Below are 25,293 nucleotides of genomic sequence, written 5' to 3' on the forward strand. Positions count from 1 at the left end.
ATGATAATCTGGTTGTACAGGTTTTAAAATACTTCTTCACATAATGAACTTTAATTTACTCCACATCTAGCACATTGAAGTACCAGGATATAGCCAAGTCAAGCATTTATTATCAACCAAGAATAGTGCACTTATTCACCCAGAGTGTATTGTAAATGTTCTGTATTCTCGACTAACTCTATGTACTATGTCCATAACTCTAGCCATTTGCTACATTAAAATCTACATATAGATTTTTCTCTCACTGGTTCATACTTCTGACTCTACTAAAATCAAACAAGGAGCACCACTAAAAAATGAACCATGCTTTTGGTTCATCCTTCTCTTTCTTTACTTAAGTAAGTACTTGGTTAAATATATTAGTTTGCATTAAAAGCAAGTGGGAATCCCATTTGTAGTTCTCTGTGTGTTTGAAAATTTAATTGCTACATAGGAAAACAGTGACACGAATTATAATAAAACAAAAAAGGGAATTTTTTAAAAATTTGCAACTAAACTATTCTAATGTTTAGTTTACTATGATTTTCCTTGTGGTTTTTGCTACTTATTTGGAACATTAATGTCTCATTGAAATAGAATCAGTCTGGGAGGTTTATATGCTTTAATATGAATTTTAAATCTGCATGAGGAATATATTTAGAACTGTGATGTGCTATGGCATAAAAGAATCTATTTGGACAAATTGATGAGTAAGGACAAATAACTAAATTTAAATAAGTGTAAAAACCTGAATAATCTCGAATAGTATAAATCCATTCCCCAGGGTTTAAAGTTTAAATCAAAAGTAACCAATTCTCAGATACAAAACTAGAATTTGGGGGGAAAAATTCTATGAAATTATATTCCTCCAAGGAAAGAAGATGTCTGACATTGGTAAGGAGCAGTTTCTGCCCTTTTTTGTAATATATTTATGCATTATTTAGCTTTATCAATGAGGATGTGTTTGTTTTTACCTGTGTGATTTCTTAGTTTTCAATAAAGCAGTGTTATGATTCCACTGTAAATAATTTGGAAAATTAAGAAGAAAAGTCTTTCCTAATTTTGTTCCTAATTCCCCACAGCCCATCTTTAATGCTTACTATTAGAATTTGGGGGGATTTTGGTTTGGTTTGGTTTGCTAACCATTCTCTTTACGATTTCTTAAAATTAAATGAGATTGGCCGCACAGATTAAATGCCTGCACATCAACTGGTATTTTCCCAGCCCCATTGTGTCCTTCCAACAATTTGATTAGACTAGAGTTCCAGCTCACAGGATCAGTGAGGGTGGCCGTGTGGTGTCCAGACAATTTAAGAAAGTCAGATTTGAAACCAAAAAAACACAACATTGAACAATGTAAAGAGAACTGAGCAAGTTGCAGATTCTTATTATGTCATTTACTCCACAAACACGGGCAATATTTTTAAATCACTCTTGTAAATTTCACATTCACCATGTGACCTGCATGTGACCTGAGTCCCACCTTCACAATGTCCCTTCACTTGAGCTTCACTTGTATTTATTTTCTTAAACCAAACAGAAGAGATTAGTTTGTACCTACTCTCTCACGTGCATGCACACACATACACACATACACTTGCTTTTTACTAAATAAGGAGAATATTTGTTTAATTCCGAAAGATGAGTCATGACATAATTAAGTGCCCCCTTCTGATGGAGGATGCTGTGGTGATTCTACCTCCTTCTCGCCTCTGCTAATGGCCTCTCTCCCTCTGGTCTGCTCTCAGATGTCTCAGGGTCTCTGACTATAAATAATTTATGGGGATTGTCCAAGCATGTTGGAAAGCAAAACTGCTTCATGCACATGTATTACCACTTCACACTAAGCCTTCTCCTGGTTCCTCTTTCCAAAAATACCCAGCCAAAGAAACTGGTAATCTCCACACAGACCCTGTAACCCTCCACTGACATTTGAGGAATAACCCCAGTTGTCTGGTGACCATCCATTTTCATGGATTTTCAGAACAAAAAATTCCCTGGGAACTAGTGCAAACCACGGCTTTGGGAATTGTTAAGATCCTGGCAAGAAGGACTTTTTCCTCTGTAAGCAGCATGGCTCTGCCTTCCTTCAGAGCAGGATTTCTGGGTCCATAGTGGAGCTCATTCTGTATGTCATATGGCAGGTCTTATTTAGGATATGATATTATGACTCACCTTTCCTCCAAATATGGTATTGTGAAAAATTTCAAAAACATAGTAAAGAATGGAACTAGTTACATATGTAATAAGAGTTGTAATGCATTCCACTGTTATATATAAATAATAAAAAAAAAAGAAAAGAAAGTCAGGTGATGTGACACTAAAGGGGTGGGCAAGGAAGGATTATACTACCATGATAGATCAGAGAAAACCTCTGGGAAGAAATAACATTTGAACTGAGATCTGAATAATAAAACGTTCCTGAGGAAAGCACCCCAGAGAGAGGTAACACCAACTGAGCAAAATAGTGAACAAGACACAGAATGGTACCAGATGGAAGGAAGGTAGGCAGGGGACTTCTTTGGGGACTTGGTATGAGTTTGGATATTACTCTATGGGTAATGACAGACTTCCCAGGATTTTTACTGGAGGACTGATACAATCTGATCTGTTTTAAAACAATGGCTCTAGGATTCCACTTTAAGTTTTGATGGAGAAAATTGAGAGACCAACCATCCTGCTAAGAACAATATATAAAAACTCGAGAATGGGGAGGGAGGCAAGTTCATGAAGATATCAGAGGGATCACAGGAATGAGAATTTGAGGAACCAAAAAATACAGAAAGAAGGGAAACAATGAGGTGAGCTAAAGAGATAATATGGTCCTGACCAAAGACTGGAAAAATTAGAACAGAATAAAGAATCAAGAAACAGAGCCACAGGAAAATTGTCATTTGTACATTAATTTAGCTGCCATTGCGTTACAATGGATCAACAGGGGAGTCTTTTTAATAAATGGTGGTTGGTTTACTGAATATCTACATAATGAAAAAACTAACCTTGATCACTCCACCAAATTCATTCCCAAGTAGTTACACTTCCTAAATGTAAATTGTTAATAATAATGCTTTTAAGTGAAAAATTAGAGGAATATTTATAGCATCAGAGTAGGTAAATATTTCTTCAATAAGACATAAAAGAGACTCATGATTTAGGAAAAGTAACAAATTGAACTTAATTAAAATTAGGACATTCTGGAGACCAAAACATATTAAAAGAATAAAGTTGAAAACTGAGAAAGAAAAAAAAAAGAATGGAATTCCAGAGTACACAGATCTGCCCCCACATGGCGCACCATAAACATGTTCTACAGTTGCTGTCCCACATGTTTGCAATCTCATTTTTAGTGCATTTCAAAGTAGGTTCAAGTGTCTGTGTAATTCAACCTTATATACTTGAGTAGGCATATTATTGACTAATGTTTGATATTTTTGTAGTTGTTTTGGGGTAAGATGTATGTGAAGTGAAATTCACCAAACTTAAATGGACTTTTTAACAAGTTTTGACAAGAAAAGCACCTGTGCGATGCAAACTCCACCAAGACTTGGAGTCATAGACCCAGAAGATGTACTTATCCCCTCTCCCTGAAAAATGTCACTGCCTACCCTGCCCACAAGAACCACTCTTCTGAGTTTTTTTTCCCCCAACCTAGATTAGAATAGAATATAAATGGCATCACTTTCATGTATGGTTTTTCACTCAGCAGTATGGTTTTGAGATTCCTGTCAGTCATTTCCTCCTTATTGTGGAATAGTTACTGTACCACATTTGTTGAATCCATTCTCCTATAGATGGACACTTGGGCTATTTACAATTTGGAAATATTATGGCTGAAATTGCTCTGAACATTCTTGTATAACTTTTGGTGTATATTTATAAATATCTAAGGATGGCATTGATGGCTCAGAGGGTTAGTATATATTTAGTTTTTTTTAAAACCACCAGACTTGTTTCCAAAGTGGTGGTAACCTTTTACATTCTAATCAATAAAACATGAGCATTCTGGTTGTTCTATCCTTATCAATACTGTCAGTCTTTTTAAAAATTTAACCATTCTGGTGGGAGTATCATGGTATCACATTATGGTTTTAATTTGTATTTCCTTGATGACTAACAATATTGAGCCCTTTGAATATCTTCCACCATTCATATCTTTGCCCATTTTTAATTGGCTTGTTTTTATTATTATTGAGTTTTAGGAGTTTTTATACGGTAGATACCATTCCTTTTCAGACATACATTTTATAGGTATTTTATTCCAGTCTTTAATTCACCTATTCATCTTTAAGTGGTACCTTTAGATCAGCTGATGTTTTAATTTTGATGAAGAATAATTCAGCAATTTTCCTTTCACGGTGGTGGTTTTTCTTCACTATAGTAAAATAACTGACACAGGCAATTGATAAAAAAAAAGGTTTTTCTCACAGTTTTAGAGGTGTAAGTCCCTGCATCAGGTCAGGTGTGTTAAGGACTCCTGGTGAATGGCAGATGATGGAGTGCATACAGAATCAGACAAGCAATCACATCTTGGACTATGAGAACTACCAGGGGTCACATAGGAATGACCCTCTTCACACCCTCAACGACCTGAGAAGCTCCCAAGCATCCCAAACCTTTAAAGCCTCCACCACTTTGCAATGGTGACATCCTGGGGAACAAACCTTTAATCGTAGAGGACCCCTGGGGGATACTCAAACCACACCCAAACCAAAGCACCTATCCAAGAAACTGTTTCCTCTCAAATTCTGTTCTCCTATGTGCTTTTCTAGGAGCTTTGTGACTTTAGCCATTAGATGTAGCCACTATCCATCTCAAACTAATTTTTATGTATGGTGAAAACAGGGGACAGGGATCTTTTTGTTCAAAGAGGATGATCAGTTATACCAGCACCATCTGTTGAAAAGATGTTGCTCTTCCCACTGTACTTCTTTGGTACCCCAGTTGAAAATCAGTTGTATGTTCAAGGATGGGTCTATTTCTTAACTCTCTTTTATATCCATGAAGCTGTTAGTTTATACTAGTACCACACTGTCTTGATTACCATGGCTTTACAGTAAGCCTTGAATCCAGATACTGTAAATTCTCCAATCTTTCTTCTTTCTCAAGACTGTTTGAATATTCTGGGTTATTCAAATTTACATATGAATTTGAGAATCAGATTGTCAATTTTTGCACCAAAAAAAAGCCTAATGGAATTAATGTTAGGTATAAATTAAGGCTATAGATGAAATCATGGAGAATTGACATCTTAACATTCTTCTAATCCACAAACATTAGAAGTCTTCCCGTTTATAAAGTTCTTGCTTAATTCTTCTCAGCAATACTTTACAGTGTATAGATATTTCCTGACTTTTGCTAAATTTATTTCTAAGCTTGTCATTTTTCTGGTGCATTAAGCAGTTTTCCATCACTATGATAAAATACCCAAGACAAAAAAATCTCATAAAGAGAAAAGCATTATTTTGTTTCAAAGTTTTGGAGTTGTCAGTCCATAATTGAATGGCCTATTGTTTGGGGCCTGTAGCAAGGCAGCATATCATGGAGGGAGCACATGGTGAAGCAAAACCTTACCTTATAGCCAAAAAGCAAAGAGAGAGCAAGGAAGAGATGTTTCCCCAAATCCCCTAAAAGAGCATGTTTCTGATTACCTAAGAACTCCCACTAGTCCCCCACCTGCTAAAGGCTCCACCACTCCACATAACACCAGTGTCTGAACCAAGCCTTTATCAAAGGGCTTTGGGAGACATTTAAAATCCTAGTTTAGCATATTCTTCTCTAAATAAATTAAATTTTTTTCTAATTTTCCAAATGCTAGCTGCTACTATGTGATTTACTTTTGTGATGCATGTGTTTGTAAGTCAACTCAGTATTTACATTAGAAAGAAAAAGACAAGATAAAGCCTGTTTTACTCATCTCTTCAATGAGACAACAGAACGATGGAACTGATTACCCCCAGCTCAGTTTGTCTCTTCCTGGCTTTGCAAACTTGGCCAAAAATTAATAGAATAGAATTATCTTCCTATTTCTGCTCCCACTCAACACAATCAGAATTTGAGTCCTCATTCTGTAGAGTTTTTCCTGCAACATCTATAGAGAGAAAGCTCTAACTCTGGTTCACTGACCTGGTTCACTGACCTGTTGAGAAATCTGGTAAAAACCTTGAATTTTTTCATGAGAGAAAACTGCGCGCGCACACACACACACACACACACACACACAGAGAGAGAGAGAGAGAGAGAGAGAGAGAGAGAGAGAATTTTGTGTACATTGTAAGATATCTGGGGAACTTCTGAAGTTTAATTGTCATCCTTTGTGGTCCCATAGACACCTAATTATGAACCTCTATTCTAGAGTGGGACATTGATCAGGGGAGGGGCCGTACTTCTCTGTCTCAGTACCCAGCAGGGTTTTAACAGTGTCCCAGCTGCTCAGTTAGTGTCCACATTCACCAAATGTCCCTGCGGCACTGAAGCTTTCTTAGAGACTGGTCTCTCCTCCCAAGCAGCAGTAGGTGCTCAGTTGGCTTGGAGCAGCCCAGTACCTTCCTCCCTTGGGGTCCACTGTTAGAAAACAGGAATGCTTTACTGAAGAGCCACAGTTCAGTTCAGAGTGACAGAACCAGGGGGCATCTTAGGGACATCCTGGGCCAGTCATACCCTTGGTCTGATCACATTTGGAGGCTCTGAGTTTCAGGGAATTGCCCAAGATCATGGCGTGCCCTATTTGTTCATGGGCAGGAGTGAAGTGAGTGCTGCAGATCCTAAGTCCTGTGCCTCTGTGGGGTTTTCTAGACAGGGAGGAGGGGCTTGGGAAAGCCTATAGATTTCCACACCCTCAGAATGACACAGCAGTGGGGCAGTTTGTCTGGGCCACCTGCTCTCCCCCCAAAGCCCCTGCTCCTCCCCTGCTGTCTGTGAAGTCAGCCAGCAGCCCCACACCAGGCAGCTTCCCCTGGGCTCTGGAGTGGCTCCAGGTGGCAGACTCACGGCAGAATCCCCAGAGCTGTGCTCAACTGCCTGGTGAGCAGACAGCCTGGCTTCGGCACCAGCCCCAGAAAGTCTCTTCCTGAAGGGCAGCAGGTCCCTAGTGTGACGAAGTTTGGTGACGACAGCACTTCAGGGCAATCCTTTCTCTTCCTGCAGCCCCCAGAATTATGTCACGGACAGCACATCCCTCTGCTGTCATCTCCAGTCACTCTTGAGCATACTGGCAGTGACAGTGACACAGTGTGTGTGCTTCCTCCCATGCAGGTGCCGGGGATATGGGCAGCAAGCTGTCTGCAACAGGCGGGGACTCCACAGCACAGTCCCCCAGGACAGAAGACATTCACACCGCATACAAGAAGGGAGACCTCAGCAGGGCCCACCACCTGCTCAAGGAGGCTTATGAGGAGAGCACATCCCAGCTGGAAAAGGTAGGAGGGATTTGTACCCCCAGGGCCACCACTGCAGTCCTGGGTTGGATGAGGGTTACTGCTAAGATTCATTTCTCATTGACATCTGTGTGTGTGTGTGTGTCTGTGTGTGTGTGTGTGTGTGTGTGTGTGTGTGTGGTGCTGGGGATTGAACCTAGGGCTTTGGGCATGCTAGGCCAGCGCTCTACCAACTGAGCTACATCCCCAGCCCATAATTGGCATGATCGTAATGGGGATTTTTTTTTTTATTGTGTCCTGAAAATACCTCATTTTGCTTGTGGGTACCATTCCTTCTAAGTCAACTTCTTCAGGGACTGTCATCACAGAAGCAGACCCCTTGCCACCTTTCTTTTTTGGTTGTAAATGATTTTTTTATTTATAAAAGACAGTGGAATGCATTACAATTCATATTACATATATAGAGCACTTTTTTTCATACCTCAGGTTGTATACAAACTGTATTCATACCAATTCGTGGCTTCATACATGCACTTTGGATAATGATGTTCTTTCAATATCAGACCTTTAAAAGACACAGGTGGGGTAACTTACATGTAAAGAATAAAATACCATCTGTGAATTTAACCAACTGTATTCTTTTACACTTTTTTTCCATTATAAAAATAGCACAAGCTTAAAAAAGAAAATTTAGAAAAGCTGTAAAAGTAAGGGGAAAAGAATAAAAATGTAACCATGCTTCTAGCACAAACAATCCCACTTAACAGTTTTTGTGTATTTTTCTTCCAGCTTGCTGATCTGAGCATATGTTGTTATTTCTAATATAGCTATATTATAAATATGGTTTTGCATGTACTTCTTATTCTTAGATAATATGTCAAAATTTTTCTGCGTGACTATAAATTCCTTATGTCACCTTTGATGGCTGTGTGATATTCCATCTGGTAGAGAGACCATAATTTACCCAGCTGCTTCTCTTGTTTAGATATTTGGATTATTTCTAATTTTTTACTACTACAAAACAGTACTGTGTTGAATGTTTTTGCATAATTCTTTTCTTATTGTAAAGTTATTTTCTTAGCATAGATTTGTAGGAATTGAGAATGTATTGTTGTGGGGCAGGTCGCTCAGAAAACACACCAAGTCCCAGTTTTGTCCAAATTGAAGAGTCTTTATTTAGCCGGCCGGACTGTGACTGCCCCTTGCAGGACCGATAACTGTCTCTGCTAGGAACAGCCCTGAGCCTGAGCATTTTAGGATATTTAAAGACAAAAAGCCACATCCAGGTTGACATTGCTGCAAGCAAACAGGTACAGAAGCTGAATTGGACAGGTAATGAGACTATGCAATGGGTACATTGGTATTTCCCACAGGACTTTCCAGATTGGCATAAGTAGAAGGGAAGTGGGTCAAAGTAACCCTAGTTCAGTACAAGTTAGAGAATGGTTACTAAGAGCTAAACAATCAATCTCTGACAAGGTACATTGACCAAGAAAAATGGAAAACAAAGAGAACAATTTTACATTGTATAAGAATTGCTGTTTTGTGTTACCAAGTATGCTATGCTAGGTAACTATTAATGGGTACAGAGGCAGGGCTTTCCATGGGAGAAGCATTTCTTACATGATTTAGAGTCTCAGGGTACAACATGCTTGAGAATTAAGGGGAGGGCATTTGCAATCCCTCTGACTGTGAATTCACAGTGTGTTTGGGAAGGGCCCCCATTCTGTATGGGCCCATGGCCTAACTGTTCCATCCACAGGAGGAGATGGCTACATAAACATGTCTGTGCCCCGGCCATAGAAAACCATGTGGCACTCCAACAAAACAAAATAAGAATGTTGAGGTTTTCACAAACTCATACAGGCAATGCCCAAGGAAAACCTATTGTCTTGAGCCAAAAAAACAGGCAAGGGGCAAGCAGAAAATTTATAGGCAATAGCCAACTTACATACCACAGGAATACTTGCAACCCCAGCCCTACCTCTCATCTGCCAAGGCCAGGTGGACAGCCTAGACTTTCACCTTTGCCAGTGTGTAACAATCTTTCCCAATCTTCCTTACCTCCAGGGTGTCTGGGAAGGAGCTAGGATATTGATCCCTTCCAGGTGGTAACAAATCTCCCCTATCAGTGGAGACCATGTGGGAAACCTGGATTTCCATCTTCTCCTGACTTATCTGGCAGTAAGGAGACACTCCTCCTCCTCCAAGCCAGCAAGGAATTATAGCAAGCCTAATGATGAACCCAAAGTCCAACCTGTGCCCGGCAATAATTAGGAGTCCCTCCCCCTGGGTGTTAACCAATTCTAGTATAGTAATGAGGTGGCACCCTTGTTGACATACCAGAGCAGTTAGTAGAGTCTATATTCAAGTCTTAAATAAGATTCAGAGTCTTAAAATATATCTCCCAAATTCTCTGGTTCTAATAAAAAAAAAAGACAGAAAAAGTCATATGAGGAACCATAACAATTTCAAACTCAATGAAAAAAGACACAAACATACCCTGACAGCAAGATGACTCAGAAGTTAGAAATATCTGACAAGGATTCTAAAGCAGACATCATAAAAAATGCTTCCAAATTATGAGCACACATAAATGAAAAAATAGAAAATCGCAGAAAAGGGACGTTTTGGCAAAAAAAAAAAAAAAATGAAGATACCAGTAGAACGAAATGGAAATTTTAGAACTTAAAAATATTATGGCTGAAGTTTAAAAAAAATGGATGGTCTCAATTCTAGAACAGAGAAGATAAAGGAAAGAAATAGTAAACTTTGAAGGTAGAACAATGGAAATTACCCAAATAGAAAAAAAAAAAACAGAAAGGGAAAGAGAAAAATAGGCTGTAAATAAATGAGTAGACCCAATAGCTAATATTCATGTCATCAAAGTCCAAGAAGGAGAGTATAAAGAAGGCAGGACTGAAAGAGTACTGAAAACTTCCGAAAAATGGCCAAAAGAAGGTAAATTTTATTTATTTTTTATTTTTTGGTAAATTTTAAAAACAGATATAAGAGGCTGAATGAATCCCAAACAGAACAAATCTAATGAAATCCATTCCTAAGATATCATAGTCAAATTTAAGAAAACAAAGCAAGCAAAAATCGAGAAGCAGCCAGAGAGATATATTGACCGCAGGAAAAAAACATTTCAGATGACAGTGAATTCTTGATCAGAGACCAAAAGACAAGAAGAAAGTGGCACATTTTTCAAGTGCTGAAAGGAAAAAAAAAAAAAAGGTCAACTCAGAATGGCATATATCAGAGAACATAGCCTTCAGGAATGAAGGGAAAATACGGACATTCTGGAATAATGGAAAACTAAGAGGATTAATTTCCAGACACTCTACCCTAAATGAATGTCTAAAGGAAATTTTGTAGACCCAGAGACAATGACAAAAAGAGGAAGCTTAGAATACCCAGAGAGAAAAAGGAATATGGAAACAGCAAAAATATAGTTAAATGAAATAAATTTTCAATTTGAAAATTGAAGCAGAAACCATAACACTACCTAACATAGTTCTTAATATATAGAAAGAAAATGTTTAAGATGAGAATTATTTTATAAATGAAGAAGGGTCAAGTGATACAAAGAGGTAAGGTTTTTATACTCCATTCAAACTGGTAAAATGTTGAAAACAGTAGATTTTGATAAGTTATGTATCTATGATATAATGTGTATCTATGTATTGTATGTATAATATAATATGTAATGTGTACAAATACTAAAAAACTATGCAGGGAGATAATGCTCAAAACACTATAAATTAATCTAAATGAAATTCAAAAATTTTTAAGGGACTCACAGGAAGACAGGAAATGAAAACAGAAAAATGAAGCAGAGAGCAAACAGAAAACAAACAATCAAGCAAAATAACATGGTACACTTAAACCTTAACATCTAAATATTATATTAAACACAAATGGTCAAAATACATGAACTTAAAGACAGACTTTACCAGAATTGATTTAAAAAAGCATAAGCAATTGTATACTGTCTGTAAAGAAAAAAAAAAACCTCATTTAAAATACAATGATATATGTAGGTTGAAAGAAGATGGATGGGAAAAGATATACTATGAAAACATTAATCAAAAGAAAGTAAGAGGGGCTATAGTATAGTGATACCAGAAAAGTAGGTATCAGAGCAAGAAAAATTACCATGGACACATAGGGTTATAATGATAAAGGACTTGATCCACCAAGAAAACATAGCAGTCTTAAATGCATATGCACCAAATGACAGAGCTACCAAAATTATGAAACAAAAGCTGATATAACTGAAAGGAGAACTAAATAAGTCACAATTGTAGTTAGGGGCTAGAAGTTTTGACATTCTCTCTGAACAATTCATAGAACAATTAAACGGGAAATCATCCAGAATACAGAACAACACTATCAACCAACAGAATCTAACTGACATTTATAAAACATTCCATTCAATAGCAGTAGATACACATTCTTTTCAAATGTCCACATATCATATATCAAGATAAACCAATAACCTTGGCTATGAAACAAACCTCAACAAATTTAAAATAATTGAAATCATACAGAATGTGTTCTCCAACTTCAGTGGAATCAAAATAGAAATCAATAACAAAAAGACAATGGGACGATCTCTAAGGACTGGAAACTAACCACATACTTTAAAAGAATCTATGGGTCAAAGAGAAAGTTTCAAAGGAAATTTAAAACAAAATAACTGAATGAAAATGAAAATACAAGAGAAAAGAGACAATCACCAATAATGAAGAAGGAAACAGGAAATATGACTACAGATCCTGGAGGCTTTGGAAGGATAATAGAGGAACACTGTGAACAACTCTATGTACATAAATTTGGCAACTTAGATAAAATGGACAAATCTTTCAAAAGTAGACACTACCACAACTTAATTAATATGAAACACATAATTTGAAGAATTCTTTAACCATTAAGAAAATTCAATTTGTAATTTTAAACCTTCTAAAAAATAAATCTATAGCTCAGAAGATTTCACTGTAGAATCCTCCATATAGTCTCTTCCAGAAAATAGGAGGGAACACATTCCAAAATTTCTATGAAGCCAATATTACCAGAATCCCCAAACTAGACAAAGACAGTATAAGTGACCCTCCCTCCAAAAAAATAAAAAGAAAAAGAGCAATCTCTAGTCTCCATCATGAATATAGATGCAAAAACTCAGCAGTAAATGAAAAGAATTATACACACCATGACCAAAGAGGCTTATTCCAGGGATATAAGACTGATTCTATATTTAATAATCAGCATAATCCTCCATATTAATAGACCAAAGAAGAATATTTGCTTTACTACATCAATTTATGTAGAAAAGCCATTTGAAAAATTCAATACCCATTCATGACTTTAAAATTCTCAGAAAATTAGAAATAAAGGGGAACTTCCTTCATCTAAAATCTACAAAATACCTACAACTAATACCATACCTGATGGTGGTCTTAGTCTGTGTTCTATTACTATTAACAAAATACCCACAATTGGGTAATTTATAAGGAAGAGAGGTTTTGATCTCATGGTTCTGGAGTCTCACAAGATTCTCTTGCTGCATCATAACATGACAGAAAAGCAAAGAACAGGCAGATGCATGTGGAGGAGATTGAAACACAAGAGGCAAGTTCACCCAATAACAACTTGGTCTTCTCAGAACATACACACTCCCTTGATAAAGGCATCAATCCCTCTCAGTGACCTAATCACCTCTTAAAGGCTGGACCTCCCAACACCACCACAATGATAAGCAAGATTCTATAGGAGTTTTGGAGGGGATAAACCATATTTGAACCATAGCAATGGTGAAGGACCTCTTTCCCCCTAAGATCAGGAACAAGGCAAGGATGTCCACTCTTAATACAGTACCCCAAGTTCCATTCAAGAATAGTTATAATTATATTCAATAAGAAACTATGCAGTGTAATACTGGAAGTCCTAGCCAGTACAATAAGGCAAGGAAATGAAATACATCTGACAGGGAAAAAACTGAAACTGTCCTCTATTTGCAGAGGATGACCTATATAGAAAATGTGTGAATGAAGCAATCCATAGAAGAAAAAGTTGATAAATCAGATGATTCAAAATTAGAAACTTTTGCTGTGAAAAATTCTCTTTTATGAGGATAAAAAGACAAACTGTAGACAGGGAGAAAATATTTGCTAACTATACACCTGACAAAGTTCTCATATCTAGAAAATATAAAGAATTTTAAAAACTTTAACACTAAAAAGCAAAAAAAAAAAAAAAATCCAGTTCGGAAATGAATGAATTCATGAAGAAATGTTTGTTTTAACAGGGTATATAGGGAGCAAATAAGCACATGAAAAGCTGTTCAATATCCTTAACCATTAGGGAAATGCAAATTAAGACCATGATGAGAAATCACTGTGAACCCATTGTAATGACTAAATAGTGAAAAAAAAAAATCTTGTGGGAATACAAAGAAACTATCTCTCATACATTGCTGGTGAGAATGTCAAGTGATGAAGACACTCCGGAAGTGGTTTAGTAGTATATTAAAAAACTAGAAGCACACTTACATTATGAGCCAGCAATTGAACTGAACATTTATTCTGGAGAAGTGAAACTTAAGTACCCATAAAAATGAGTGCACGGTTGTTTGTGCCAGCTTTATTTGTAATAGTCACAAACTAGATGTAATCAAAAACTCTCAGTTGACAAGGGGTTAAACATATCAGAGTCCTACTAAGCAATATAAAGATACTTATGGAAATGTACAACAACTCAGTAGGTCTCTGGGCATTATGCAGAGTGGAAGGTAAGCCAGCCTCCCAAGGTCATGTTCCATATGATTCCACTTTTAATTCCACAGAATGACAGAGATGGAAGAGAGATTAGTGGTTGCCTGGAGCTCAGGGTGTGGAGACTCAAAAGGGGTAGCAGGAGGGAGATTCCCGTGGTAAAAGAAAGTTTCATGTCTGGATTGCGGTGGTGACACAAGTCTACACGTGTGACATAGTGTCAGAGTTATATACACAGGTCTTACTAAAATGGTCTTACCAGTTTTGATGATGGTAAGATGTTACCATTGGGGAAAACCAAATGAAGGCTAATCAGATCCTCATTTACTATTTTTTGCAACATCCCGTGAATTTCTAGTTATTTAACAGTGAAAAGAAAAAATAAAAACAAGTGAAATATAATTCCACTTTCATAGATTTTAAAAACTCACAAAAACGAATGCTTGGTGTGGGAAGTCAGGATGGTGGTTCCTCCTGTTAGGGCAGTGACAGGAAACAGACATAGAGGTCCTTCTGGGCTCAGGGCACTATTCTGCTCCTTGGTTTGGGACCAGTCACACAGGTGCGATCAAGTGGGAGTTCATGAAACTGAGCACTTCTAATTTTTTTCATTCTTCTAGGTTATGTAATAAACTGATAAAAAGTTATAATGAGTTAGATAAAAAGAACATTTGGTTTTGCACAGACTACCTGTGAGTGTATATGGATAAACATGCCCTGGAAAGCTTGTGAGAGAGCTTTCCTTTGCAGAGGGGCGTTAGTTGATGGAGCTATAGAAAGTCATCTATTTTTTATTTTTTACTAAATTAAATTAAATACATACTCCAGAGCCTCTGGGCTGTCTCCAGCCAGAGAATCAGCTCCAGCTCCTCCCACCTTCTGGATCCCTCTTGACCTTGGGCTGGCTTAGTGAGATCTCCTACCAACTCTTGAGGATGGAGCTTTTAAGCCTATAACCCACTGGAGTCTAGACGGCTGTTAGTTGTATTAGTCGTTTAATCAATCACTGTGGTTTTTCTCCATAATGCAAGTGCTTTCCTGGAATGGCAGGGCTAATGGGCCCCACCCTGGGCAGAGCAGCAGGCAGTAGGTTTTTCTTTTCTGGTCATATTAAATACACAACTCTCTACTGTCCTCCAAATCATTCCATCCCTGAAAATGTCCCTTGTCTCACTTGACATCGCTCATTGCAACCCATTCATTCCACTAACTGAAACTGAACTGTCCTCCAAATCCCTCTTTTTCTTGGATGGAATGAAGGGAACATGGGCTTTGGAGCTGCACAGACAGCAAGTCAACTTGAGGTAGGGGTGGGGGGATCTGATCATAAAACCTGACCATGGACAAGTTTTCATTTCATCTACAAGATGAAAATACAGGTAACAACATTGTGTGACTGGTATGTGGATCAGAGTGATCATATGAAGTACTCTGTGCTGCATCTGGAATGTGGTCAGAGCTTGACAAATATCAGTTCCCTTCCCTGGCTTCCATTTTCCCATTTCTGCCCGTCTCACCCTAAAGCGAACTCCAGACCCCTGGCTTTCTTTTTTTTTTCTTTTTTTCTGCAGTGCTGGAGATCAAACTGAGTCTCCCGCCTGCAAGGCATGTGCTCTACCACTGAGCTACATCCCCTACCCCAAGACACTTATTTTCTAAACTGTTCAGCAAATAACATGTGCTCGTTGGTGGTTCTTTTATGCACATTCCTGCCTTGAACTTAACTTTAAATTCTTGGAAGCCAAAAGTCACCCCTGCCATCCTCTCTGCTCAGAAGTGCCTCTTACTCACAGTAGGTCCTCCATAATTGTTCTGATGCCGCTGGTTGTCTCATTCCACCTTGGGTTCCCTACATGCCTCCTTGACGATGCTAATGGTCAAGTCCACAAGAAGCAGCCACATTCCAGGAGGACATAAAGGTTCAGTAGTGCAGTCACACACTTCACATACGTATCCAGCCTGCACCTGAGCAGCCTTTCTGCCCACCCAGGGAGCCTGTGAAAAGTCAGGGCCATGTTTACATTAGTCCATGACAGCCACTTCTGGGCTCTGTGAACTTGAGCGAGGTATGAAACCTCTGGGGACCTCTATTCCCTGTCCATGTATTAACATTCTTCCTGTCTCAATACAGTTTTTACCTTTCAAAATGGCTGGGATGAAGTAGGAACTTAGGCTCGTGTCCAGTTTCCAGCCTATCCCCTTTTCCTCTGGACTACCAACCAAGAATCCCACTGTGTGGAGGACTGGGGTTGTAGCTCAGTGGTAGAGCGCTCACCTAGCCTGTGCGAGGCCCTGGGTTCGATCCTCAGCACCACATAAAAATAAATAAATAAAATAAAGGCATTGTGTCCAACTACACCTAAAAAAATAAATATTTTTTTTAAAAAGAATCCCACTGTGTATTCCTAAATGATCTTTGTCCTTTGGTTCATATCTGTGGCTTGCCCTCACCTGTCTCATTTCTTTTATGAATACCTTGCAAAATGGTCCTTCACAGAGCTTGTCTTTTTGTAAGGTACAATCAGCCTGAATCAGTTGGCAGTTGAGCCCTGGGTCTGTGATGAGAGGGGACACTCTTATGCTCCCTGTGCTTATGAAGCAGATGGTTGACAGCAGTGCTGTCCAGTAGAAATAGAATGTGAACCACATATGCATTAACAAATTTCCTAAGCCACAATGAGGAAATAAAGGAAAACAGAAGAAATGGTAATAACATTATTTCATTTAACCTGAAAAGAGGCAGTCTCTAATTTTCAAAGACTGACAATGAGTTTTGGAGTTTGCAATAGTGTGAAGATCATTTGTATTCTGTGAAAGTTGTACTTGAATTTTGAATTTTTCTCTTTGCTCAGGCTAGTGATATGCGGTTCCATCCTCTCTCATGATTTGGGCAGCAGTGGTGAGCTACAGCTCTCAGTTAGCTGCAGGGTCAGGCGGAGAAACAGCTGGCTCGGGACAGTGTGTTGCATTGCTAAGCTAGGGTGCTTGGTAGGTTAAATGGGTTCAGTGCATTTTCAGTTTACAATAAGTTTATTGGGAACATAAGCTCATCATAAGTCTATGAACATCTATGCGTAGATAAAAAATCATTCTTTCAGGGCTGGGGCTGTAGCTCAGTGGTAGAGTGCTTGCCTTGCAGGTGCGAGGCCCTGGGTTCAATCCTCAGCACCACATAAAAATAAATAAACAATAAAGATATTGTGTCCATCTACAACTAAAAAAAATTAATCATTATTTCAGTATGTAATCAACATAGAATTATTAATGAGCTGGTTTACCCTTTTGCACTAGGTTTTTGAAGTCCCAGGTGAACTTCCACTGTCCTCCTCTCACTTCCGACAGCCATATTTCCAGCCTGCACGGCTGCTCATGGCAGGCATTGTCATCCTGGCAAAGAGGCCCCAGTCTTGCCCACAGGCTTGGTGAAACACTTCAAGCTGATTCACTTGGCAATCCCAAACACAGCTGGTCTCACTGAAGCACTATTATGTTTTGACCAGGGTCAACTTCTGAGCATCTCAGCAGCCCATGGGGATCTGGAGATGGTCCGGTATCTACTCTCCGAGAAACAGGTGGAGCTGCCAACAGAACCCACCGATGACAACCCAGCTGTGGTGGCGGCACATTTGGGGCACACTGAAGTTGTACATGAATTGCTTGAGTCCTTAGCAGGTAAATCACAGCACGTGAGCTCCTTACCACCTCTCAGGGGACCCTCTTACATTTCTACCAGGAATTCTCATCTCTTCATGCTTTCACCAATAAGGAGATGAGTAAATCTGGGGCATCCGACTGACAATCTAACTGAAACTGCCTGGTAACCACAGCACCAATCCCGTGTCTCACTCCCATTGACTCATGGGGAAATAATAAAGACTATAGATAATAAAGCTTGGGTTTTTTAAATAGAGCAGCCTTAGGATTACAGAAAAACTGATAGTACAAGTTTCCATATTTCCTCCTACACAGTTTCCCCATTTTATATTAGTCTCCTACATTTTGCAATTAATAATCTAACATCAAGGGCTAGGGTTGTGAGTCAGCAGTAGAGCATTCGTCTATAGCACATGTGAGGCCCTGGGTTCGATACCCAGCAACATATAAAAATAAATAAATAAAATAAAGGTATTGTGTCCAACTGCAACTAAAAAATAAATATTAAAAAATAATAATAATAATCTAACATCAAAACATTATTATTTGTTCCCAAATTGTAGGATCTCTATTCACCTCACTGATTGTTTCTTTTGCTGAGAAGAAGCTTTTTAGTTTGAATCCATCCCATTTATTAATTCTTGATATTAATGTTAGATAGAGTACTAGTCTCTAGGATATATAAAGAACTCAAAAATCTTAACACAAAGAAGACAAATAACCCAATCAATAAATGGGCCAAGGAACTTAATAGACAATTCTCAGAAGATGATATACAATCAATCAATAAATATGTGAAAAAATGTTCAACATCTCTAGCAATTAGAGAAATGCAAGTCAAAACTAAGATTTCATCTCACTCCAGTCAGAATGGCAGCTATTAAGAATACAAACAACAATAAGTGTTGGTGAGGATGTGGAGGAAAAGGCACATTCATACATTGCTGGTGGGACTGCAAATTACTGCAACCATTCTGGAAAACAGTATTGCAATTCCTTGTAAAACTGGGAATGGATCCACCATTTGACCCAGCTATTCCTCTCCTCAGTCTATACACAAAGGTCTTAAAAACAGCATACTACAGGGATACAGCCACATCAATGTTTATAGCAGCACAATTCACAATAACTAAACTGTGGAATCAACCTAGATGCCCTTCAGTAAATGAATGGATAAAGAAAATATGGTACATACATACAATGGAATATTATTCAGCTTTAAAAGAGAATGAAATCATGGCATTTGCAGGTAAATGGATGGAGTTGGAGAATATAATGCTAAGTATTAGCATTAATACAAAAAAACAAATGTTTTCTCAGTTTTAAGGATGCTAATTTATAATGTGGTGGGGGGGAGGATGGGAGGATTAGATGAACTCTAGATAGGGCAAAGGTGGGGGAGAGAGAAGCAGGGGACATGGGGGTAGGAAAGTTGGTAGAATGAGATGGACATCATTACCCTAAGTAAATGTATGAAGACACGAATGGTGTGACTCTACTTTGTGTACAACCAGATATGAAAAATTGTACTCTATATGTGTAATATGAGTTATAATGCATTCTGCTATCATATATAACAAATTAAAATTTTAAAAAATAAAAAAAATTATTATTAAAGTCTATAGCTAACACTAGGGTTTATTCATAGGCTATGAGTTTTTACAAATATGTAATGACATCTCTCCATCATTACTTTATCATATAGAATAGTTTCACAGCCCCAAATATCCTGTTCTTCATTTGTTTCTTTCTCCCCCTTCCCCCCAACCCTTGAAAACCACTGGTTTATTTTATTTTATTTTATTTTTTAATTTTTATTTTTTGGTACCAGGGATTGAACCCAGGGAGCCACATCCCCAGCCTTTTTTTATATATTTTATTGAGACAGAGTCTCATTAAGTTGCTTAGGACCTCACTAAGTTATTGAGGCTGGCTTTGAACTTGCACTCCTCCTGCCTCAGCCTCCCAAACTACTGGGATTATGGGCATCTACCACTCATCTTTTTACTGTCCCCATAGGTTTGCCTTTTCTAGAGTGTCATGTGATTGGAATCATCAGTAGACAGCCTTTTCAGATCGGTTTCTTTGACCTAGTAATATGCACCTACGTTTCCTCCGTCTTTTCATAACTTCATAGCTCCTTCAGTGACTGAATAATATTCCATTGTATGGATGTACCATGCTGTTTTGCATTTGTGATTCTCCCTCTGGTAAACTCAGGGTGTCCTGGTCTCCTATAGTTTCTATGGTGACGGCTCAGCAATTATGGACAAGTTTGGGCTGGCATCACTACCGCTATAGGTTAAAACAGGAGCCTTGGCACCCTATAGGAGCCAAAAGATGGCTCTCTCTTAAGGAATTCCCAGGATGGACCCTGTTCTAGCCCCAAAGAATCTATACCAACTGACTCCACCACTTAATCTTACAGCTCATATTTATTGAATATTTGCCAAGTACTGAGCACCCTTTGAAATTCAGAGCCATGGAGATTTTCTTTTTAAGTTATTCTAGTCCTTTAATAGCTCCTGGCCAAGCAGAGGATATTGAGATAGAAAGGAAGAAGGCTCTGTGTGCTTTGTGGGAATTCCCAAGCTAGAGGAAGAAGGCAGCCATGGTCAGGAGCTAAGTAGGACCCAAGATAAGAGGTAGCTAGAGGCAAAGGAGTTTGAGGGGTGGGGTGAAGAGAGTGTCCTTTGAAGCATATCATGATGTAGTTTCTGGTTGCTAGCCATCAGGGAGGAGGAAGGGTAGAGACCAAAATGGGGTGTTCTCTGAGTGTGGAATTTAGGACTCAGAGAATACAAGTAGGGGGTTTATGTGGTTAATAGAACACTCTGTTTTTTTACAAAGCAGAATTGAAGTCTCAACTCTGCCCTTTTACCAACTCCAGGACCTTCAACAAATTCCCAACCTCTCTGAGCTTTGGTTTCCTCACCTTAAAATGGTAGTTTTGAAATATAGCACCTGCCATCTGAGATTGACACACCTACATCTCAAAAGGTGTTAGCATCACACTTACTGTATTTGTCTTACTTAGATATCCCTTCAGTAAATAGATTAAGGAGCACTTGTTTTCTGATAATATGCCTTGAATCATTTATTCTTGTTAGCAACAGAAGAAGGGACATTCAGTTAGCACCACCAACAGCCCAAACACTATGCCAGATGCCTTATGGGATGAATTCCAATTCCTGCCATCCTCCTCTCCATTTGCTGGTCAATGTCCTATCATGGAGGGGAAGGTTGCCCTCTCCATGCCTGGGGACACTTTGATCTTTAAGAACCTTACACTTCTGAAAGAGAAAATGTCATGATGCTGCTGGGGAGTTTCAGAAGATGAGGTCATTTCTCCATGGCAACTTGGTCCAGAAGATACTGTGCTATTTTGAACATGAAGATGTTGTCATTCTTCAGCCCACACTGTCCCTGTTCTTCAATGTGCTACAGTTATTTCATCCTGGAATTAAGTAGGCGGTTCTTTCAGGGAGTAATTCTAAATCATTTAGCCTGCAGAATTAGACCTAACTTCTTTTGTCAAAGCTTTTTTAAGAAAATTATTACTCATTGCAGAAAATTTGAAAGAGCAGAGCATTGTTAGTACTCTAATAATGTGATAACGTAACATAGTGAATTAGATTTACCGATTCAGGCACTCTGTGTACGTTATGCTATATAATTCTCATATTAAGCTTTAGACAATGAGTGTTATTATACCCATTTTACTTCTGGGTGAACTGAGGTGGAGAGGTTAAGGAATTTGTTCAAAATGACATGCCTAAAATAGTTTAACCCTAAACTGCCTGTCTCCAGAGCTTGATTCCTGTTTGTTACGCTGCTGTAGGAGCAAAGTCAAGACGGGGATGAGGTCAAGGGTCCAGGTAAAGTTCAGAATCCTACTACCCAGAGAGAATATCACAATGCTGGAGAAGTTTATTCTATTCTTAATTTCCAAATATACTGTGTCATTGTGAATCCTGCTTTTCTTCACTTGGCATTATTTGACCAGCAGGTGGAAGTATAATGAATGATGTGGGGAAACGTCACATACAACTCAGATGGACAATTCTAGAAAACACTGTCCACCCAACAGAAGCAACTTTCAACTAGAAACAGAACAGCTCAATTATATTAGCGGTCAAGTGTGAGCAACCAGTACCCTCCAGTGCCATTTTCCCCCTGTCCTGTCATCTCTCACCAGGTCCCTGCAGCCACCAGCGGCTGCTGAACTGGATGCTGGCCCTGGCTTGCCAGCGGGGGCACCTGGGGGTGGTGAAGCTCCTGGTGCTGACCCACGGGGCCGACCCAGAGAGCTATGCGGTGAGGAAGAACGAGTTCCCTGTCATCGTCCGCTTGCCCCTCTATGCAGCCATCAAGTCAGGTGGGTCCCGCCCTAAAAACTGTCCCTTTTCCAGATGTGGGACTATGGCTTCACCCCCATCCCTGACTCTGACGGCACCTCTGTGGAGACAACTCCCTGTTCTGTTTCTTTTTCAAACTGTCTGCACCCTCCCTCCCTGACTCCCTCCCTCCTCCTACCTTCACTCTCCCTGGTCAGGGAATTTCAGTGATGGGGACCAACTGTGCCAAATGTCACCCTTGTATGAGGGTGACATTGTATGACTTGTATGACTCTCCAAAGGGCAGAGTCTCACAGAAATCCTCTCAGTGCCAGGAACTCAGTGCATCTGGGGACGTCATAGAGAAGCTCACCCAGGATAAGAGCTGCTCAGCTCCCACCCCGCGCTGTGGAATTGGCCATCTTGGACAACAGTGGCGCAGTCCACGCGGGAATGCCCTTTGCCTTCTGCTTTGTCCCCTTAGGGAATGAAGACATTGCCATATTCCTGCTTAGACACGGGGCTTTCTTCTGTTCCTACATCCTACTGGACAGCCCTGACCCCAGCAAACATCTCCTCAGGAAGTATTTCATCGAAGCCAGTGACTTGCCCAGCAGTCGTCCAGGAAAATCTGTGAGTACTCACTGCCTGTGCAGGGGGATCCCAAATCGGGGTTTCACGTACTGCTTTCTCAAGGCCTTCTTTGGGCATTTTCCCAAAATCGGTTAAATGGGCCATAATTTTTTACTGGTTTTTAAATTTCCTTTATTAAATTCTGAAATTAAGTTACATGTGTTGTAACAAGTGAAAGCAGAGGAGAGAAGTCATAAAAATTACAGTCCTTCCCTCTTTGAAGTAAATGATTTAGCAACCTGGTTAGGATCTCGTCACATCTTTCCCTATGCAAAGCTATAAAAGCAGTTATAAACCTCTCTAGGGCTTCGTTAGTTTTCTGTGTTAAAACAAAAATGACGTTGCATTATGTATCTTCAACTTGACTCCTTAAAACTTACTACTCTTTCACAGACTCATTCTGGATCAGTCAAGGTGGCTGCAAACCTGTTCCTTTAAACACGTGCCTTAGATTTATAGAGTCAGTGTAGCTTAGTGGCCTCAGCCCTTCATTTGTGGGTTCACATTTGGAGTATTCCTGGTTTGGGCCTTGCAGTATGTAGCCTGATTTACTAGGGTATATTTGCTTATGATCAGAGTTCTAAAAATGGACTGCTTTGGAATCACCGCCTCAAACACATGGTGGTCAGCCACACTTTGACCAGCAACATCTGGGACTCTCTATCCCCATTCCTTGGCCAGCATTTGATATCCCAAAGCCTTTTCCTTCCTATCAACCTGATAGGTAAAATGATATCTATTAAGTGTTTCAATTATTAATACTCATTGAATGTTTTTTCAAATGTCCATACGCTCTTTGTGATTTTATGGACTGCCTATTAAAGTTTGTTGATTATTTTTCCAAATATCTTTATCTCTTTCATTCCACTTTGGAAAGTCTTTCATATATTAGGGATTCTAAGCCTTTGTAGATCCTATATGTTGCCAATATGTTTCCCAGACTATTAGTTTTCTTTTGTCTGTTATCTTTTTGATAACAAAGATTTAAGAATATATGATGAAATATGTTTCTATTCTTTATGGCATCCAGATTGGATAGAAAGGGTATATCCCTGCCACTTTTATATAAACACTTTCCTAAAGAATTTATGATACTTTTATTCACTCATGTTTTTCACATTTTTAAATTTTTTATTCTAATTTGTTGTGTATGACAGCAGAATGCATTACAATTCATATTACACATATAGAACACAATTTTTCATATCTCTGGTTGTGTACAAAGTATATTCACACCAATTCGTGTCTTCATACATGTACTTAGGGTAATGTTGTCCATCTCATTCTACAATCTTTTTTACCACCATGCCTCCTCCCCTCCCCTCCCACCCCTCTGCCCTATCTAGTTCATCTATTCCTCCCATGCTCTCCCCCCCTACCCCACTATGAATCAGCCTCCTTATATCAGAGAAAACATTCAACATTTGGTTTTTTGGGATTGGCTAACTTCACTTAGCATTATATTCTCCAACTCCATCCATTTACCTGCAAATGCCATGATTTTGTTCTCTTTTATTGCTGAGTAATATTCCATTGTGTATATATACCACATTTTCTTTATCCATTCATCTACTGAAGGGCATCTAAGTTGGTTCCAAGTTTAGCTATTGTGAATTGTGCTGGTATAAACATTGATGTGGCTGTGTCCCTGTAGTATGATGTTTTTAAGTTCTTTGTGTATACACTGAGGAGAGGGATAGCTGGTTCCATTCCCAGTTTTCCAAGGAATATCCATACTGCTTTTCATATTGGCTGCACCAATATGCAGCCTCACCAGCAGTGTATGAGTGTGCCTTTTCCCCCACATTCTCGCCAACACTTATTGTTGTTTGTATTCTTAACAGCTGCCATTCTGACCAGGATGAGATGAAATCTTAGAGTAATTTGATTTACATTTCTCTAATTGCTAGAGATGTTGAACATTTTTTTCATATATTTGTTGATTGATTGTATATTATCTTCTGAGAAGTGTCTGTTCAGTTCCTTGGCCCATTTATTAATTGGGTTATTGGGTTTTTGGTGTTTAGCTTTTTGAGTTCTTTATATACCCTAGAGATTAGTGCTCTGTCTGATGTATGAATGGTAAAAATTTTCTCCCAAGCTGTAGGCTCTCTATTCACCCCACTAATTGTTTCTTTTGCTGAGAAGAAGCTTTTTAGTTTGAATCTATCTCATTTATTGACTCTTGATTTTAATTCTTGGGCTACAGGAGTCTTATTGAGGAAGTTGGGGCCTAATCCAACATGATGGAAATTTGGGCCTACTTTTTCTTCTGTTAGATGCAGGGTCTCTGGTTTAATTCCCAGGTCCTTGATCCACTTTAAGTTGAGTTTTGTGCAGGGTGAGAGATAGGGCTTTATTTTCATTTTGTTACATATTGATTTCCAGTTTTGCCAGCACCATTTGTTGAAGAGGCTATCTTTTCTCCACTACATGTTTTTGGTGCCTTTGTCTAATATAAAATAATTATGTGGGTTAGTCTCTGTGTCCTCTATTCTGTACCAGTCTTTTTTGGTGCCAATACCATGCCATTTTGTTACTATT

The 25,293-nt window shown here is 38.9% G+C and overlaps 1 protein-coding gene across 2 annotated transcripts in view; it reads left to right on the forward strand.

Moving 5' to 3' along the window:
- The window catches only part of Lrrk1 (leucine rich repeat kinase 1), a 155,052-nt gene that overhangs the window by 48,889 nt on the left and 80,870 nt on the right, over nucleotides 1-25,293 (forward strand). For both annotated transcript variants that reach the window (XM_071608669.1, XM_027955966.2), the window contains exons 3-6: nucleotides 7,231-7,394; nucleotides 17,626-17,797; nucleotides 21,978-22,157; nucleotides 22,601-22,749. In XM_071608669.1, the coding sequence (XP_071464770.1) occupies nucleotides 7,231-7,394; nucleotides 17,626-17,797; nucleotides 21,978-22,157; nucleotides 22,601-22,749 (665 nt within the window). The remainder of the gene's footprint in view (nucleotides 1-7,230; nucleotides 7,395-17,625; nucleotides 17,798-21,977; nucleotides 22,158-22,600; nucleotides 22,750-25,293) is intronic.

The sequence above is a fragment of the Marmota flaviventris genome, chromosome 2 (genome assembly GCF_047511675.1).
Source record: "Marmota flaviventris isolate mMarFla1 chromosome 2, mMarFla1.hap1, whole genome shotgun sequence".
NCBI lineage: Eukaryota > Metazoa > Chordata > Mammalia > Rodentia > Sciuridae > Marmota > Marmota flaviventris.